Source organism: Buceros rhinoceros, unplaced genomic scaffold (genome assembly GCF_000710305.1).
Source record: "Buceros rhinoceros silvestris isolate BGI_N320 unplaced genomic scaffold, ASM71030v1 scaffold21490, whole genome shotgun sequence".
NCBI classification, from domain to species: Eukaryota; Metazoa; Chordata; class Aves; order Bucerotiformes; family Bucerotidae; genus Buceros; species Buceros rhinoceros.
This window is the reverse complement of record NW_010389315.1, coordinates 31,646-49,290: the sequence shown is the minus strand read 5'-3', so window position 1 is coordinate 49,290 and position 17,645 is coordinate 31,646. Positions and strand designations below refer to the sequence as shown.

At 37.9% G+C, this 17,645-nt stretch overlaps 1 protein-coding gene across 2 annotated transcripts in view; it reads left to right on the top strand.

Moving 5' to 3' along the window:
* The first annotated feature begins 572 nt into the window (after nucleotides 1–572).
* PSEN1 (presenilin 1) overlaps nucleotides 573–17,645 on the top strand; it is a 19,748-nt gene continuing 2,675 nt past the window's right edge. Inside the window, exons 1-9 of one of the 2 annotated variants that reach the window (XM_010133949.1) lie at nucleotides 573–719; nucleotides 2,557–2,595; nucleotides 5,456–5,712; nucleotides 7,009–7,150; nucleotides 9,962–10,029; nucleotides 11,716–11,936; nucleotides 14,065–14,163; nucleotides 15,434–15,520; nucleotides 16,379–16,552. In XM_010133949.1, coding sequence (XP_010132251.1) covers nucleotides 636–719; nucleotides 2,557–2,595; nucleotides 5,456–5,712; nucleotides 7,009–7,150; nucleotides 9,962–10,029; nucleotides 11,716–11,936; nucleotides 14,065–14,163; nucleotides 15,434–15,520; nucleotides 16,379–16,552 — 1,171 coding nt within the window. In that variant the 5' untranslated portion in view covers nucleotides 573–635. The remainder of the gene's footprint in view (nucleotides 720–2,556; nucleotides 2,596–5,455; nucleotides 5,713–7,008; nucleotides 7,151–9,961; nucleotides 10,030–11,715; nucleotides 11,937–14,064; nucleotides 14,164–15,433; nucleotides 15,521–16,378; nucleotides 16,553–17,645) is intronic. The other variant, XM_010133957.1, reaches the window with a different exon arrangement.

The following is a 17,645-nucleotide window of genomic DNA, read 5'->3' as shown; positions in this document are numbered from 1 at the left end:
ATATGGCACCTTTATGTACTTTTGGCTGACATGTAAAAACCTACCACTAGGGGAAGTGGATCCACCTTAGTTCTTGAGGATACTGTCTTGTGTAGCTCCAAGTCACTTTTAGAGCACAACAGTATTAAACGTAGATCCAGATTTTAAATCATCAGGTGCAGCTCCATCATCCTTGCTTGAAGATTCCCCCTGAGCTTCTCAGGAATCCAAAGCTGAACAGCTTGGAGCAACTGTATTCTGCTGAGATAAAAGTATACAAGTTTGGCTTTGAGCAAGCATGCAGTGCTCCTAATATATTGCACAAGAAGGAACGGAGAACTGTTCGGAATGATTAGTTTGTTGCTGGCTTACTTCCGTAGCTGATGAACTAATTTGATAACACCTAGATGAGCTTATTTTTATGCTGGAAAATCCCTATTGTGATCTCTTAGCAGATGTGATACTGTTCAGTATTGTGGCGTAGATAGAAAATGATTGTCTTTGGTCTGCATGAACTCTAAAAATTGGGGTAGGAGGGGGATGGAGAATCTGGACTTGTAAGGACAGAGGCTTTTTACACATCTTTTTCCTTTCAGCATCTCAAGGAGGCGGATCCATTTTGTGTAGACATAAGTGATTTCCAGAGGACAGCCCCAATGACAGAACTGTCTGCGCATTTACCCCAGTTTCAGCATGGGCAGCTGACGGAAAACTTCCCCGATAACCACCTCAGCAATACCGTATGTAACAATTTTACTACCTGGTAGCAATTAAATTAGGATCAATAATGAGAGTGGATGAAAATTCAGTTCAGAACTCTAGAGATTTGTTTGTTGGGAGTAATGTTCTTTGTCTAGACTGTTGTGGAGATAAGCAGTGCTGAAAGAAATAATCTGTAAAATATCTGATGTTCTAAACTCATTTTTATATACAGATAAGACTTCCCCCAGTTTAAAGTGGTGTTGGAGTGACCAAGACCTCAAGGAAAATAAGAAAATGGGGTGGGACACTCCGGTGTCAAACATTGACCTTTAGAACATTTAGTGAGCTGTCATTATCTAGCCTGGCTGTGGTCTGCTTCACTCACAGGTTTCTCAGTCACAGAGTTAATTTTAGTTTAGGTAGAGCTTGAAGCCTGGGGTTTGTTCTTGCTGTCGCTGAAGGACTGCTCTTTCAGAGAGAGCAGCACTGACTTGTCTTACATGTGAATAATTGTCAAGGTGCTCTCAGAGTTCTTGAGATTTTGAGGGGAAGGGGGAATTCAAACCATAAAGTTTTATATGATTGCTTTGGAAGACCTGAGTGCATTAATTGTAGCTAAAACTGCACTCACTGTACTGCATGTCCAAGTTTAAATGATCTGCTTGGGTGTGGTGCTTAGGCTCTTGGGTTTGTCACATTCAGTTCTTTGTTCCTGCTATAGCTCTTGAATGTCAGGTTTCCTTGTGACACAGAAATAGTCTTGTGAGGCTGGGCCTCTTGCAGTCATGTTTATGGCAGTAATTCGAGAGAATATTTTGATCCTTCCTCTATTTCTTCTATACAATCCAGAATTTTAAGCAGAATTCTGAAAAATCCTGATCTTTTATCCCAGATCAGCATCTTGCTATATCAGTAAAATACAAAACATTTGAAGATACATTTTTAAATAATCAGTCTGACTTAATACCTTACTGATTATAGAAACTGTTAATAAAAATAGCAAAGTAGAAACTTTCCTTCTGCATCCTTTGTGCTTTTACTTCAGAGGGAATGAAAAAGGTTTCTTTTCATCTTGGACAAGTGAGAGATTAACTTTTATTGAACGCTTCTGCTAGATTAAAAAGGCAGAGCTCAGTGATAAGCTGTGGGCTCACCATCCTTACAGATAACTTGGTGATACTTTTTCCCAGCAATGGCGCATGGATGGTTTTGTTTACTTCTCCCTAACAGAGTGTGCTGGTGAATAACTACTACTTGTGCTTTTTATTTTCATGTGTAAATGTAACTCTAGGTGTAGTTTCAATACTTAGTTGTAGTGATTTTTTTTTCCCCTACACACACATATCTGCTTTGTTCCTGTACATACGTTCAAAAATCACTTTCTGCTGAAATATATCCATCTTCTGTGGCTAACAGTCAGCATGTGAAACCACTAAGCGGTATAATTTGCTATCTCTTCTTCCAGTCACACACCAAAAGTTCAGCCCAGTCTTCAGTATCTGTCACTGTATAATGATCTTCAAACATAAATGGTATCTGTGAGAACTAGTGAAGTCTGTGTGCACTGTCAGGCAAGGCGGGTACTCCTGGTATAAATCTGGGTTTAGTAAATAAAAACTTTATATCAAATATGCTGGCTTTCTGTCTCTTGGTTCAGGGACATTGCTCTGGGTTTGCTATTAACTATTTTCCTGATAGGAAAAAAACCACTATCATTTGCTTTTAATATTGTTTATTCATCTGAAAGCGCCTAGTTCGTAACTTACATTTGCTTACGGTGTTGCAACAGGTGTTACTGACTTTTTAGCTTCAGAATTTTCACTTTTAACTATGTCTGAGGAAAGTGAAGAGTCTGTTCCTTTGCTTCCACTTCAGCAAGAGTCCATGGCCTCTGCTCTGTTTAATACTGATCAGGTAGGATACGAGTGCACTTTGTTCTTTTAAGCAGTGGGGCACACGCATGTCACGTTTAGCTACACTTCAGTAGCCTGAAAGGACAACTTTTTTCTAGATAACTCTTATAACTCTTTTGATGCAGATCTGGTTTTCATGCACTGTATTTTACTATGTAAAGGCATTTAGTGATTGTGTCTTTGTTCCTAACTAGCGAAGGGACTAAAATGGCAGATAATTTATTCGATTTTTCTCTTTATGTTTGATTTTGCAGTTTTTCTGTAGTGGTGTGCTAGTTAATCAGGCTTTTCCTTTGGATGTTTTTGTGATGGCTTTGCACAGCTCTAGGTTTTATTTTACTTTTTGTATTTCTGTGCCTAAGATAGGGATAAGTGCTACTTGCAGGACTGCTGTTAACAGCAGAGAAAGAGCTATGTATTCTGCAAGTGTGCAGAAACCTAAATACTAGGTCTGTTTTACCTGTGAAGTGTGCTAAGGCTCTGGTCATCTCCAGTGTAGTGTTATGACGTAGATGTTATGATCATCTTAGGCAGCCTACTGAGACAGGTAAGTTTATTGTTGTCTCGTTATAGACTGAGAGAAATGGAGTATTTTATTATCCAAGTGAAAAATGTTACATTTGAGTGATAATCTGTACAGAAAGAGGTTCAGATGCAGCCAACATTTCAGAATAACTAAACATGATGTCTTTGTTTGCATTCTTCCATGTTCCTGTTTCTGTCTGACTTTCAATATTTGTATGTGAGGGCTTCATGCAAAATGCCAACTGGTTTATAGCGAATCTTACATTTAGTAAGAAATAATTTTGAATCCAAGATTTTTTTCAGAACATACTTTAAGTTAATGATGCTAAATTCAAATTGAATTTAAAATTTTAATTCTAAAAATCTGGCTGCCTGCTGGTTTTAATTGTGTAATTAAGACAATTTTAGATTTTTTTTTTTTTCCCCTCGCCTTATATTCAGTTTCCTTTTTGAAAAAATAAAGCAAATTTTCCTAGAGGACAATTCCTAAAACTCTCCTGAGCTTGATCATGAGGATACCACAGAAACTAGTAAATAGGCAAAGCATTTGATGTGTACTGTTACTTTGTAATGTTTTGTAAAAACAAATTTTTCATGAGTTGGGTAAGTTGTAAAGCTTCAACCAGTGTCGGTGTTTGCAGTTCAAAGTCCAGAAACTTGTACTCTTTAATCATTTAAGTGCTTTTGAAAACCTCACTATGAGTTCCGGAGTCTATACTTAACATCTTATCTTTTCTGAGGGAGGGGCTAGGAAAATTCTGTATAAAGAATTTCCGAAAGTACTATTGATTTATCAAAAAACTATGGTGAGTTAATGAGATACAAGTCAGCAGTTCTGTTTGGAAATGCTATTAAGAACAGGTAATGAGATTTTAATGTTGCGTGTTTAAGGAAAAAATCACCTGCATAGGAGTACTTAAGCAGAAATTAATTAGGTTATTTTCTAGGCCCTATCTCATGTCTAGAGCAATTTTCCTAAAACTGGATGATACTTAAAAGGGATTGCAAAAGGTATCTTCCTTCAGTTCATTGTAAGTTTTAATCTAAAGACACTTTACTGCACTTCCTGAAAGCGAACTGTTTGTAATTGAAGTAATTTTGAAGAAATGAGATTGATTCCTTACAAAATCAAAAATTTTTGTGTTACTGCTCTTTGGAAACCTCTTGAGTGGAGGGAATGGGAAGAGTACAGCATTGACTTTGGACATGGTAATACAGTAAAAAAAAAAGAGTGGTCTGTATAAACTTATTGCATTTCAGGGCTAGTTTAGAATGACTGGTGAACATAAAATGGTTTTGTTTCTTTGTAGTCCAGAACAGGTGAAACAGGGCACGCTCTTCTCTTGTGTTCTCTGTGTGCACACAACTTAGAAGAGGCTGAATGCTCCCTGCTGATGGGGCTTCTAGAAGAGGGGGCAAAAGGTTTGTGGCACCAGGAAGAACGCAGGACTGATCATTTACTCGCAGATGGTATAAACAGTTTCTGGGTTTGCTTGTGGTTAATCTTAATTCCATTGAAAGTTTAACTGTCCTTGTGTTTGAATTACACCCTTATGTTTCGTGTAGCAGTATCAGGAAGGTTAGGAGGCGTTTTCTTATTTGTTGATGAGTGGAAGAATTTCTTCGTTTCTTTCAGTGAAAGGGTATGTCAGTAGTATCCTTGGGAAAGGAGAGAAAGAATCTGCACACTTAGCTTATCACGCTAGAACTTTGGGATCGCATCTCAGTATAAAATCTGAGAGTTACTGAAGTTTGATCACCATCTCTGTGTCATTCTTGCTAAAAATGTGGGAATTCAGTACCTCACGAAACTCCACTTTAACACATATTCTAGTTAGTGTACTGTAGTGGGAGTAACATGGTAAGGAAAGTAGAAATTTTCTTGGGATTTTCATGGAGTTAGGGACATAAATGTCTATTTGACATTATTTCTAGGAACAGATCTAGTTAATTCTTGCGTAATTCTTGAGCAAGCTATGAGTAATCTACTTTCACACACCCTAGTATCAACTGCAGTTTGGACCAAGGGAAAAAGCTATTTTCATTCAGCTTTTTACATTCTCTTTAAAGGAAAAGCTGTTAGGTGCCACCAGCCTACTTTCAGCTGCTGCTGTTTTTAATATTAAGTGCTTCTGACATAACCCTGTGCTCCCACTCTTTTGCTAACTGCATGATGCAGTTAATTACTACTGTTTAAGTCCTTGCTGTGGCAAATGTTCTTGACAGTAAACATTGCCTTACGCGTTTTCCCCTCAGCTTAAAGCTCTCCTTTAGCTTAGTGTACAAGCATGTGGTTGTGGATAGTTGCGGAGGAAACTGTATTTTATGTGTTGCAGAATGACAACAGCGAAAGACGTCGCCATGATAATAGTGAGCGCAGAAGAAATGACAATCCGGAGTCTGAGACCAATGGGCAGCCACAAAACAACATTCAGCAAGTGGTGGAACAGGATGAAGAAGAAGATGAGGAGCTGACACTGAAATATGGGGCAAAACATGTGATTATGTTGTTTGTACCTGTCACACTTTGCATGGTGGTCGTTGTTGCAACCATCAAGTCTGTCAGCTTTTATACACGCAAGGATGGACAGCTGTATGTATCATTTTTTCTTACCCTGTCTTTTCAATGGACTCACTCAGATAATTTTCTTTAATCTCCCAGTTCTTCAGGAGTCTAATTCAAACAGTGAACTCCTGCTTGCCTCCCTTTTCCCCACCACCAGCCCGAAGATAATTTTGGTTTATTCCTTCCAGAAACCAGACTCTATATTTGTGGTGCTACTGACATTTCTTACCTGTCTGGTGACCAGTCGGGATCACATCTTGGTTGTTACTGCTTGATTCAAATCCAGTCCTCATTTCAGTACTTCATTGTGCCTTGTGGTATTTATAAAATAAACTCAACCCTGAGCCAAAGCCCTTTCAATTGTACTCTACCAGAATACAAAGATTTTGGAAAAGGAAGAAAATTACTTGTTTAAATCAAGTAACATACATGCCATGTTCTGTTTTGCCTATGCTGTTTGATAAAGCTATCATCCTTTTGCATTTAACTTTCTTTATGAGATTCACTTGTGTTGCACTTACAGAAACTTGCCTGGCAGGTTTCCTGTATGGAATTCTTTTTTGGGGGGGAGGGGCAAAATATTGTTGCCAAAAACAAAGCCATTTCAGTGAAAGCTGATTTGAGAGAAAGGAGACAAAGGAAGAACAATGAGCCTGTCAGATCCTACAGCAAATCGGTCTAAATGTTACACCGTGAAAACATTTAGACAAAGCTATTTAAAGTGTGTTTGTCTTTGAAATGTTTTTATAAGCGTGTCATAAAATGTTTCAATAAAACACAAAGTTCTTTTTCACTATCAAAAGTTGTTGATCAAATAATTATTTTTCTTGAGATTTTATTTATGGTAAGCATTTTCTGCCTTCCCTCTCTTCCCCATAACGAAGTGGATTTTTCACCCGGGCGGTTGTATTTCTCTAAGAAAAAGAGAGTTGAGCCCATACATTGTTTTGTTGAAATCCTTGGGGATCCTTTCATTGTAAGTCCACTAGATGGTGTGCTTGTAAAGGTCCAGCTGCAGAAACAGTCTGATGATACATAGCATGTGAGTCACTGTGTCAAACAACATTTTCCATTTGTTTTACAAAGTACAAAATAGAAGTAATCTAAGAATGTAGGAAAGGCAGGTCTTCTAAAGAAAATATTCTTTTTTTTAATTTAAGTTTGCCTAATAGAATATTTTCAACTTTTGCCTAAGTAGAAAATAGCTGTTGCTTTTACAGCTCTGAATTGAAAGATTACTGAATTTTCATTTGATGTTGGCCTCACATATCAGAAACAGTCTGTGCATTCCGTGGCATTTCAGTTGACTCTTTGTTGTTGTAGCATCTACACTCCTTTCACAGAAGAGACAGAGACAGTAGGACAGAGAGCCCTGAATTCAGTTCTCAACGCAGCTATCATGATCAGCGTTATCATTGTCATGACAATACTCCTGGTTGTGCTTTACAAATACAGGTGCTACAAGGTGAGTATAAATAGAATTGACTTGAGTAATTGTGCTAGTTGTTTTTATTAGTACAGATTATCGAGACTAGAACAAAATGAAGGATTATCAAGGACGAATGAGCAAAAGTAGTGAAACTGGTGATTCAAGTAACTGTTTCAGTTTTGTGGTTTCTGTTTGTTTGACACCTCAGGGAGGTGCAGGACCCAGCTAACACTGCTGGCTGTTTTGTCAGTTAGAATTAGGTGGCATTGCTTCCTATTGCTGTGAAATGTACCATGTCCTGTACAAAGTACAGACATGGTCCTACAATTAGAATCTGTTGAGGACTTCAGGGGCTTTTCGAGGGCTCTCTGCTCTCCAGCCTGCCTCCAGTATCAGAGTCTCCCAACAGTGTGACATGTGCATGGCTGTACACATCAGGCATTATCCTCGAAGCAAAGACAGAGACTCTGAGGCTCTTTTGTGAAAGACTTCTATCGTGTAATGGTGTAATCTAGGCAAGTCCAGTCTTAGCATAAATAATTGCAATATCACCTGCCTGGGAGGAGGAGTTTGTGAAAATTCCTAGTTGTTGTAATGGCCCATTTGACAAAGCTTGGCCTAATAAAACTTTCCAGTGTGCAGCCGGAAACTTCAATCTGTTTCATAGTTGTAAAACAGGCATTGGGATTCGTGTGCTGACACAAAACTTTGCTCCACTTTATTTTGTTTTCAAGAGGGAAAACTGGGTTTGGTCTTCATGGCTGTGTGTGAAACCCCTTTACGAAGTATTCGTGCAGCAACTAGGGAAATTATTTTTTCTTGAATCTGCATATAGCTTGAAATAGTTTTTTTAAGTATCGGCCTTCTCTTTTATCACAGTGTGGTGTTAAATCTGAATTAACAAAGTTTTCTTCTTAAACTGACAAGTCTTTTCATTCTAGTGAATTCAATAACTGATGTACTTCAGCTAGGTTCCTTGGCAGGCGATCAGTTCTCCTCAGGTGCTGAAGGCATCAACTAATTTTTAATAAGCTTCACATTTTTGGCTTCGCTCTTGACTGTAGGAAGCACTGCATGTGCTCCTTACAAAAGTAATTGTAGCTCTAAAAAATTAGAATGATTAGACAACAGAAATTTCCTGTAATTATAGTTTATGCTAATTGAAAGAAAGAATTAACTCATTTTTAGAATTGCTCACAGTATTTCTATGCTGCTGTACCAGTATATTGTAAAATGTAGTGACCTGTCCATTGAATTCTATTTTACACACAGTTCTATATGTAGGCTGTAGTCTAGATTATGGGGAATGGAATTTATAATGAACGAACATTAAGCCTCCAGCTGGCAGTGATCATTTGCTTGTCTTCTCAAGATTTTTATCTGAAAACTCCTTAGAAGGCAAGAGTATTTCAGCTGTACTGCTGTTAGTCTGCTGCGTCTCTCCTGTATGTGATGAGTTAAGCATGGTCCTGTTTCTAGCTCCTAAATCTAACCAGAAACAGCATCTTCAAAGGCGATTGCATTTGGCTAGCTTTTCTTCTTAACATATTTTATTATTCTCTGCGTTCTTCGTTGTTTTAATTTGCCTAACCAAAATCTGGCTGCTCTAGCTCATTTTGATTCTTTGCATTCTGCAATCTTTAGTTTTTATTCAAGTTGTAGCAGGGAAAGACAACTCTGTACGAGTAGTCAATTAGTGTTGAAGCTGTTGTCAAGCGAAGAGTGAAAATTCTTTAATTAGAAGGCAACAAACCTGTCATGGTATCCTGCTAGGAAACACTGGCCAAAACTTAGAAGAAATACTTTGGAAAAATCACTTGTATGAAAAGAGGCTCGTGATCTGGAAGATGCTATAGCAAATGAGATACATACTGAGATTAAAAACAAACATCTGTGTATAAAATTCCAGCTTACCTCAGCTCTTTACCTCCTTTAGTACTGTTGACAGTAGTTGTGCAGAGGGTGGATAAATATTTGCTGGACTGCGGCCTTGGTGTTTGACATTGTTAGCATTTTATTCTTTACTAGAAGGAAGCATTAGTATTCATGTTATTTTCTTAAGTGGTAAGAAAGTTTAAGTGTTTATTACTTTACTATTTATATATTTACATTTTTTACTATTTATTTTATATCTATTACTATTTATATTATTTCTATACTATTACTAAAAGAAGTGACAGCTTTCCTTGCCTTTTTCTTAAAATGATTTCAATTAGTTTTCTCAACTAGATCACTACTTAGATATATAGGTAGCTCTATAAGTTGTTTGAAAGTTGGACTATGTTCTAGATACCTACCAGTGTTCTGCTTTAATATGGTTTGTTTTCCCCCACTTGCTATGAGTGGTGACAGTTCGATGGACTGAGACAGATACTTTGTCAGTTTTCCTGCAGTGTCTTTACAGGCACCATGCTTGTTACATGTGGGAAATTCTTCAATCTTCTACAGAAGCAAGAATGCAGTAGAAAGTATGGAAGGCCAGTTGGTTAGGTTAGTAAGTTAAATGACAGGTTTTGTTAGGCTGAAGGTTAAATTTGAACCTATAACATAAGGTGCGTTCTACTGCACGTCTTTAACACAAGCTTTCATTGTATAGAAGTTTTATTGACAGACTACAAAGCACTTAAAATTCCTAAGTATAAATTCAAATTCAATACTGCATATAGACTAAATATGAATAGAGCAACAACCAGAGAGCGATATCTGAGTATCTTTTTCTTGCTTCAATCAAAACAGAAAATAACCTTAAAAGAATTCTTAAGTAGATATTAACTTCAAAAAAAAAAAAAAATCTTAAAAAAACCAAAACCCAAACCCAACAACTGTATTGGTATCTTTTTTTTCCAGGTGATCCATGGCTGGCTTATAATTTCTTCTCTTTTGCTGCTTTTCTTTTTTTCATTCATCTACCTGGGGTAAGTGAACTAAAGCATTAATATGCGATTTTTCGTGTATCACTGCTATTTTAGAACTAGCTCTTGAATTTTAAGAAGAATGATAATGAGCAAGCTATCGCAGTAAAATTTTTAGTTTTATACAGGTTCATAGAGTACACATGAAAGAGGTATTTAGGGGTTTATAGTGCATCTGATATTATACAGAAGCTGCCCGTCACATGTGTCGCCAGCATAACCTCTCTTCCACAGGGTAGCTTACTCTGCTAGCGTATCTTCTGGTAACGTAGTTTTTCATAGCTATATGACTGAAGGACAACTGTTCACACTCATGGCTTTGGTGGTGGGCAGTATATGCAAAGGCTGTTAGCATGAGAGTAGCAGAAAAGAATCAGCTGAAAAGAATCTACTTTCTCACCAAAATGCATTCAATGTTTTTCTTTTCAAATTTGGAAGCATTCTTTTATCCAGACATCAGGAAAAGCTGTACATAGTATGCGGTATTCTCGAACGCGAGCAAACTGAATCAGCGTTTGTAACTAGAGTTACGCCATGAAATTATACTGTGAATATTTTTGTACCACTTAATGACAGGTACAATTCTCTTTGAAGAAGCTTATTTCATTTGATCTCTAGGGGGAGAAAATGGTGTCTTCAGTCATTAATTTTTGCCAAAAGTGATCTGTGATGCCTTTTTTGGTCAGTATTTTCTCTAACCGTTGTAGCAACTTTTGAAATACGTGTGCTGCGTGAGTGCAGTGCAGGCTGCATGGAGACAAGTTGCCAGGCTCACTTCCTTTGGGTTTGAGCTGGCTCTCTTCCCTGAGCATCTGTGAGTAGAGGGACTGAAGACTTTCCTGATATTCTGCTTTCCTTCACCTGTCCGTGCTGCCGCACAGCAGTGCTGGCTTTCTTTTGCAGAGGTCCAGTGAGTAAGGAGGGCATTTGTAGACCAATTGTACGTGATGGAGGTAGGGGCCATCCTGTTAATGCTGCACGTCTCAAAGGCAGCTAACAGCATGGAAGACAAATTTCCTGGAGAAAAGTGTCATGCAGATTGTAATGTTCATAGTGCCTTGATGAGTTGGTAGCAGCAGCAGCATCTGCGAAAAGCCATCACAACCGTTTCTTCCTTGGGACAGTGGAAATCACTTGTGACTGGGTGACAATGTGTTTTTCTATTTTGGTTTTACTTACTGAGGGTCCTAATTAGTTTATAGTAGTTGGTGTGACAGAGCGATATAGTTCATCCAAAAAGAGAGCTTTTTACTTTAGTGTTTGTAGTGCAAAATACAGTGGAATAATCATGTATATCTTACTTTGAGGTTAGTAAAGTGTTTCCATTCCACAGACAGCAGGTAAGTAGAGAGAGATCTGTTTGCATGCCTTTAAAGATCATTTTAACCTCAAAAGTTCTTATTCTTCTCCTTTGTAAAATTCATAAGCGTAATCAGACTTACTGGTTTTGCAGTAATGTCCTTTCATGTCAATTTCTGCTTTGACTGAGAGTGAAAGAAAACTCTAATGAATAATTTCAGAAGAGTGGAACAGTTGGTGTGAAGCAAGCACTGGTAAATTATGCCCTTTGTTGTGCCACTACATTGAATATGAGAATTAAAAAAAAATATATTGTGGAGCTTGCCTCTGTAACTTGTTTCCATTGTTCTAAGCTAACTCAGTCCATATTCTTTTCTGTATTTTTTTTAGTGAGGTTTTCAAGACGTATAATGTTGCCATGGACTACATCACAGTGGCACTCATGATCTGGAACTTCGGCGTTGTGGGAATGATTTGTATTCATTGGAAGGGTCCACTTCGGCTTCAGCAGGCGTATCTCATTATGATAAGTGCTCTCATGGCCTTGGTGTTCATTAAGTACCTTCCTGAATGGACTGCGTGGCTTATCCTGGCTGTCATTTCAGTGTATGGTAAGGTCTGAGGCAAGACATAGCAACAGGTATTACAGTGGGAATTTCTTCTGTTCCCCAACATTTCCATTTTTCTGACTAGACCTTAAAAAAGAAAAAGATGGAGGGGGGTGGCATCCAAAGAAGTGGACAAGGTGACTACAGACTTAAGAAATCGTGATCTAAACAGAGATTGGTCCCCTGCAATTAAGGGCTTTGTGTGACTTTGTGTGATGCCATCTTCCTTCATGCTTTTGGGACTTTCTAGATTCTTTGGGGAAGAGAATTGAAGTCATTCAAGAGGAGGAGATGAGAGACCGATGTTGCCACTTTGATCTCTTCTACAGAGATGGAGAGCTTTTGGCTTCTCATTTTCTCCAAGAATTCTTGGAATCTATCATATGTTCAGAGTTTAGGACCTTCTTGTTTGGGTATTGTCCCATACATGTCCCAACATCCTGATCCATGAATATACCAAGAAGGAAGCAAGGAAAGATTAAACACAATTTTCATTGCTCAAAGTAATCTTACATTGAAAGGATACAGTTGTGAGATCTGTTTCCTGGTTGGGGTTTGTTTTTTTTTTTTTTAATAAAAAGAAAATTCACTTTAATTATTGCATATTGTGCTTTTTGAGAACGATGACTGAGAGATACCTAGATGTAGTTTTTTCATAAAGCGTTAGAGGGCACTTTCGGTAAGAAGATCACTCTATATTCCAAATACTGATTTACTTCCTGGGCAAGACTAAAATCCAGTTACGTAGACATAGTTAAAACATTACAGCTCCGTGTATCCATGCAGATGTGCTCATAACTTGAATATTTTTTGGAAGCATGTAAGTGTGATGAATGTGTTCTCTCAAAGTGACTGATAATGGTAAAGACTGAGCATCTATCTGGTTGTGGAAGTGCGGGAGTAAGTAAGATTTGATTACCTCTGGTAGATCGGTGTACTCCATAGGTGTCCTCTTCCTTCAGAGGAATGAAAAACATCCTCGTGTATGCTCATGGATCATAAAGCACATTAAGAAAACTTTCCCATCTACCCTCCCTGCTGTCACCCTTCCTGTGACTGGAACAAATCTGAGTATCCAAGCATTCAGCCTTCATTCAGTGACTGCAAAATGAAATTACTCTTCAGATCGTATTCCAAAACCATAACATGGTTGGTTTGAGTAAAGGGAAGGAAAGTTTCAAAGCCTGTGACCCCACACTGAGAGTTCTTCACTTGAGCAGGACCAGCAATGGTGTAAGGGCAGTTAGCTCAGTTGCAGATGGCCTGCTCTGTGCAGCATACAGCTCCTGACAAGACCTGTTCTTTTCAGTGTCAGATTTTGTTTCAAATGACTTAAAGACATACAGTGAGTGGACAATGGCAAGGTTACTAGGTAAATGTTACAGTTTTCTGTCCAAATCTGCAAGACAAGGGAAAAGTAGCTGAGATTGTGGAGTTCTAAATTTAATTAACAAACCATCAACCTTTAGGTTAGAAAGCAAGTGGAGCATCTTATAGATCAGTTTTTCTTAATGCTGTGCTTTGATTTGTTTGAGTAACTTGTACAGTCATCCAATTTTGTAAATGATCAGTTCTTGAGTTAATTTTTACTTGATCATCCAGTTTCATGTACTGTCCCATGAACAAGAATTGAGGGAAGCAACAAAAAGCTGCTGATCTTTTCTTATACTAAATATGCTTGAACATCTCTGAAATCTATGCAAACACTGCATTTTTCCGCAATGCTTAATAAACCTCATTTTTTTCCTTTCACATGCTCATTCACTATTTTTTCCTCTTTAAGTGTGGATAAATTGGCAGTCATGCCTACTTCATAGAAGTTATGTAAGCCTCACTTACCTGATGTCTTAAAATTTGTTTCAGCATTAAACTTGGGTTAATTCAAGCTTCGATAATAGAAAGTGAGCTTGGATATTTCATCACATTTTTTACTTTTGTATACATAATACAGGAATATGTAAAATAGATTGTGTAACTAAGAATATTAAAAAGGACACTGATCTGTGGCCAGTGGCTCTCTCAGAAGTCTGTAATCAGTCTAGCATTTTATTTTGTTACCAGCTCTGCAAGGGTTATCGGAAAAACTTTTTATGTCTGTAGTGATGCAAGATCTGTTCACATTTACTTTCAGATTTGGTTGCTGTCCTGTGTCCTAAAGGTCCTCTTCGTATGCTAGTTGAAACAGCTCAAGAGAGAAATGAAACTCTCTTCCCAGCACTTATTTACTCCTGTAAGTACATTTTGTGAAGTATTTTAAATTTACAATCGCCCACTAAGCTGAATTGGCTTTTCTTATTTTTCTGTGTTTTAACATGATGCTTGTCAGCTGGAGTTTTTAGTCTGTTCACCTGGGCCTCAGTTTTCCTTTCACTGTTGGCTCAAAATGTGGAACATCTTCTGGCTAAGATCTTTCAAGATAAAATCCAGCATGTTTTGTTAGAAAATGCGAACAGGAAAAATAGTAATACACCTTGTTTTGGCCAAAGTAGTATGTCATTAGGCTGTGAATTAAGCCCGTTCGAAGAGAGTACTTGTTTTCAGAAAATATTTATTTGTTTTCAGTGCTTATATAATGTGTATTACTGGAAGGAAAGGGAGGAATTACCAGGAGGAGATTTGTTTACAGAAATGTTTTCTCCAGGGCTTGTCTTTTTTGATATATTATTTCTCCCTAGAGATGTGAAAAATAACCTTTTGAAGGCAAATTGCTGTTAACGACCTGTGTGTTGATTAGTACATAATTCCACTGTTTCTGAAGTTCCATGTTGCTAGTCAGACTCATATGGATAGACATGAAATATGTTAATGAGTCATTATGCTACTGATGCTCAAGAGAGGGCTGTATTTGGAAACGAGAAGTGTGCTCTGACTGACTGGCTACTTCAGGGACAAGGTTACAGTGGAGAAAGGAGAGGGGTTTCTTTATCTGTTTCTAACTCTTGCTTGTTTTGCTGATACTGTTCATGGCTGCGTGTTGTTCTGTCTTGTGAGAGGAGAAACCACAGACTTGACTTAAAATACACCATTTAAGTGTGACAACATTTCACTATCCCCAGACTGGAGAATTCCTTGTGTTGGTGGGGGCAGAGAAAAATTTGATACAGGTACTGCCTCTGAATTGAGGTACCTCAGAACCAGTCTTAATATAGCCCTTTTTACTTGCAGATAAAAGAATAAACTAATAGAAAAAGTAAAATTGTTGATTCAGATTTTCACAGTGGGCCTCATAGATAGATGTAACCTCTCTGGCAGCAGCTGTTGTCATTTTTTTCAACATCTAGTAAGAATAAAACTTCTATTCACCACATTCTGTAAATGCATGTTGTGGCTGGCACTGGCTGTGTTCGAGATCCTATAGTGCTTTAATGAGAGTAAAATTACCTGTGGCATAAGATGGTTGTATCAGAAAAAGAGTTGATTGCTGCCAACGCTGTCTTGGATTGCGTACATCTGAAGGTGTGATTAGCTATGCTGTTTTTTGGGCTTTGTTTTTTTAATAGCAACAATGATCTGGCTAGTGAACATGGCTGAGGAAGATCCAGAAGCCCAACGGAAAACTTCCAAAACCTCCACTTATGATAAACAAAGTGAGTCTTCTTTGAAAAGTCTTTATAGTTTTCATTTTATTTTATTGGAATACATGTTTAGGCGTACTTGTTTTTCAGCTTTTTGTGTGTCCTGGTTGTTGCAGAGAAGTGAAAGCCTGGAGGCCTTATTTGGGATGATGAATCTGTCAAGACTTCAAAAATTGCTTACTTATTGTGCAGTTAATGTTCATGCATTCATTTTTCTTGTATCTGGGATGTTGATGGTGAAATGACTCTCGGCAGACACCTATTAACTGAGCTCAATTGCTTGTCAGATTGGGATGATGTACTATAATGCTAACTCATTTATATATGTATTAAACAGAAATGTGTCTAGCCCTCTTGGCTATGCAGCTAGTGTTTAAAACCATGGTATTTCTTTGTTTACATGTATTATTAGAGCAGAGCAGAGTTTCTGAATTTAACATACTTGAAGGACTGTAAGGATATGTAATTTTCAGTAAATTTTTCTATTTTACTGGAAAATTAAACTCTCAATGTTGAATAAAGAAGCTAATGAAATATTAGAGGAGAGTTTATTCCTTTAAACTGTGATCTTTAAATTAGGTCACCGCAGACCTTGCACTCTGTTATGTTGAAGTACTCCTGAATACTAGGACTTGAGACCGATATGTAGCTGCTGTGACTACAGAGTGCACGTTGACTCCTGATTGTTTAAATAAGTATTAAAATCCTAAGTGAGAATGTTTTGTATCGGTGTGTGCCAATGTTAGATGTTGCTAAGTGTTATGGAATACCTCTTTTTTCCTTCATTCCTCTGTGATCTTACATATGGAGAGATTTACATGTTTTAGAAAGCACATTTTTGAAGATGTTAAATTCCTTTCTTCCTTTGAGCTCCAGCAAACCAGACTCAGAATGAAGATGCTGAAGCAGATGATGGTGGCTTTAGTCAGGAATGGCAGCAACAAAGGGACAATAGAATAGGACCCATTGAATCAACGCCTGAATCGCGTGCTGCTGTCCAGGCTCTACCCAGTAACTCTCAAACAAGTGAAGACCCTGAAGAGCGTGAGTATGGAGTACTGGGTCTGAAAGACTTAGTAAATCTGAAGCTAGGTAGTCTTAGTCATCCTGACTGCACAGATACAGTATGCTGTGAACCAGTAGCAAGCTGAAGAGCTGCTCTTCCTCATAAAGAATACTGACATATCTCATAGAAATAGATGGAGTTGCTTTTTGGTAGCTTTTGGTTTTGATGCAGGAGTGAGTTACATTGGCCAAATTGGTCTTCAGTTTGATATGCAGACTCAAAACTTTAACAGCAGAAGCTGCTTTCAGACCGTTCTGCAGTCTGTTGCATTAGCTTCTGCCTTCCTCATGCAGTGTTCTGCTGTGTATCACCTCTTCTGGATTTTAGGCTCTGTAAAGGCAGACATTAATGTTTTTTGCCTCGAGATTAAACTACTGTAATCCACTCTGTAGAAAGCGGTGTTTAAAACCTAGCTGGAGACTGAAATGAATGCAAAATGCCATGGGCTTGCTTATTTTTCTCCAGCATCGTGCTGAGGTACAGTATCTTTGGAGAGCATATGATATCAATACTGTTTTAATACACTCGTGATTTCCAGTTGAGTTTAAGCTGCTATTAGATTCGCAAAGCTTGAAATATATCAGGTTCTGCCTGTCTAATAAACTCCTCTGATTCTCAGGTGCTCCTACTTTAAGAACAATTTTAGAGTTTACTTTTCCCAAAAATTCCAGTTTCAGAGTATGTTGCAAATCCATTTTAATTTCTAGAGATTAGAAAAATAACAGGAAGGCATAAAAATTTTGGGAAATGGGCTATTTTAGTTATTTAATGCTCAACTAAAACCCTTGTATTCCTGTATTCCTATAGCAAATAATAATGACAGATGTGCAGTGATCCAGTCAGACTTGTCAGCCAGCATTAGCTTACTAGAAGTTTGGAGCAGCTTATTAGAAATGTGGAGAGTTTGCTTGTGTGGAAGGAGTTACGTAGCAGTTGCCTTTGCTTTTTTGCTCTGAAAGCAACTGAAATACGAAAAGAAGCATCCAAGTTTTGTTTCAGCAGTCAAAGGGTGTTTAGTGCTTTTTTCAATTCATTTTTCGTGAGTGCGCTGTTGTAGACCATATAATGGAG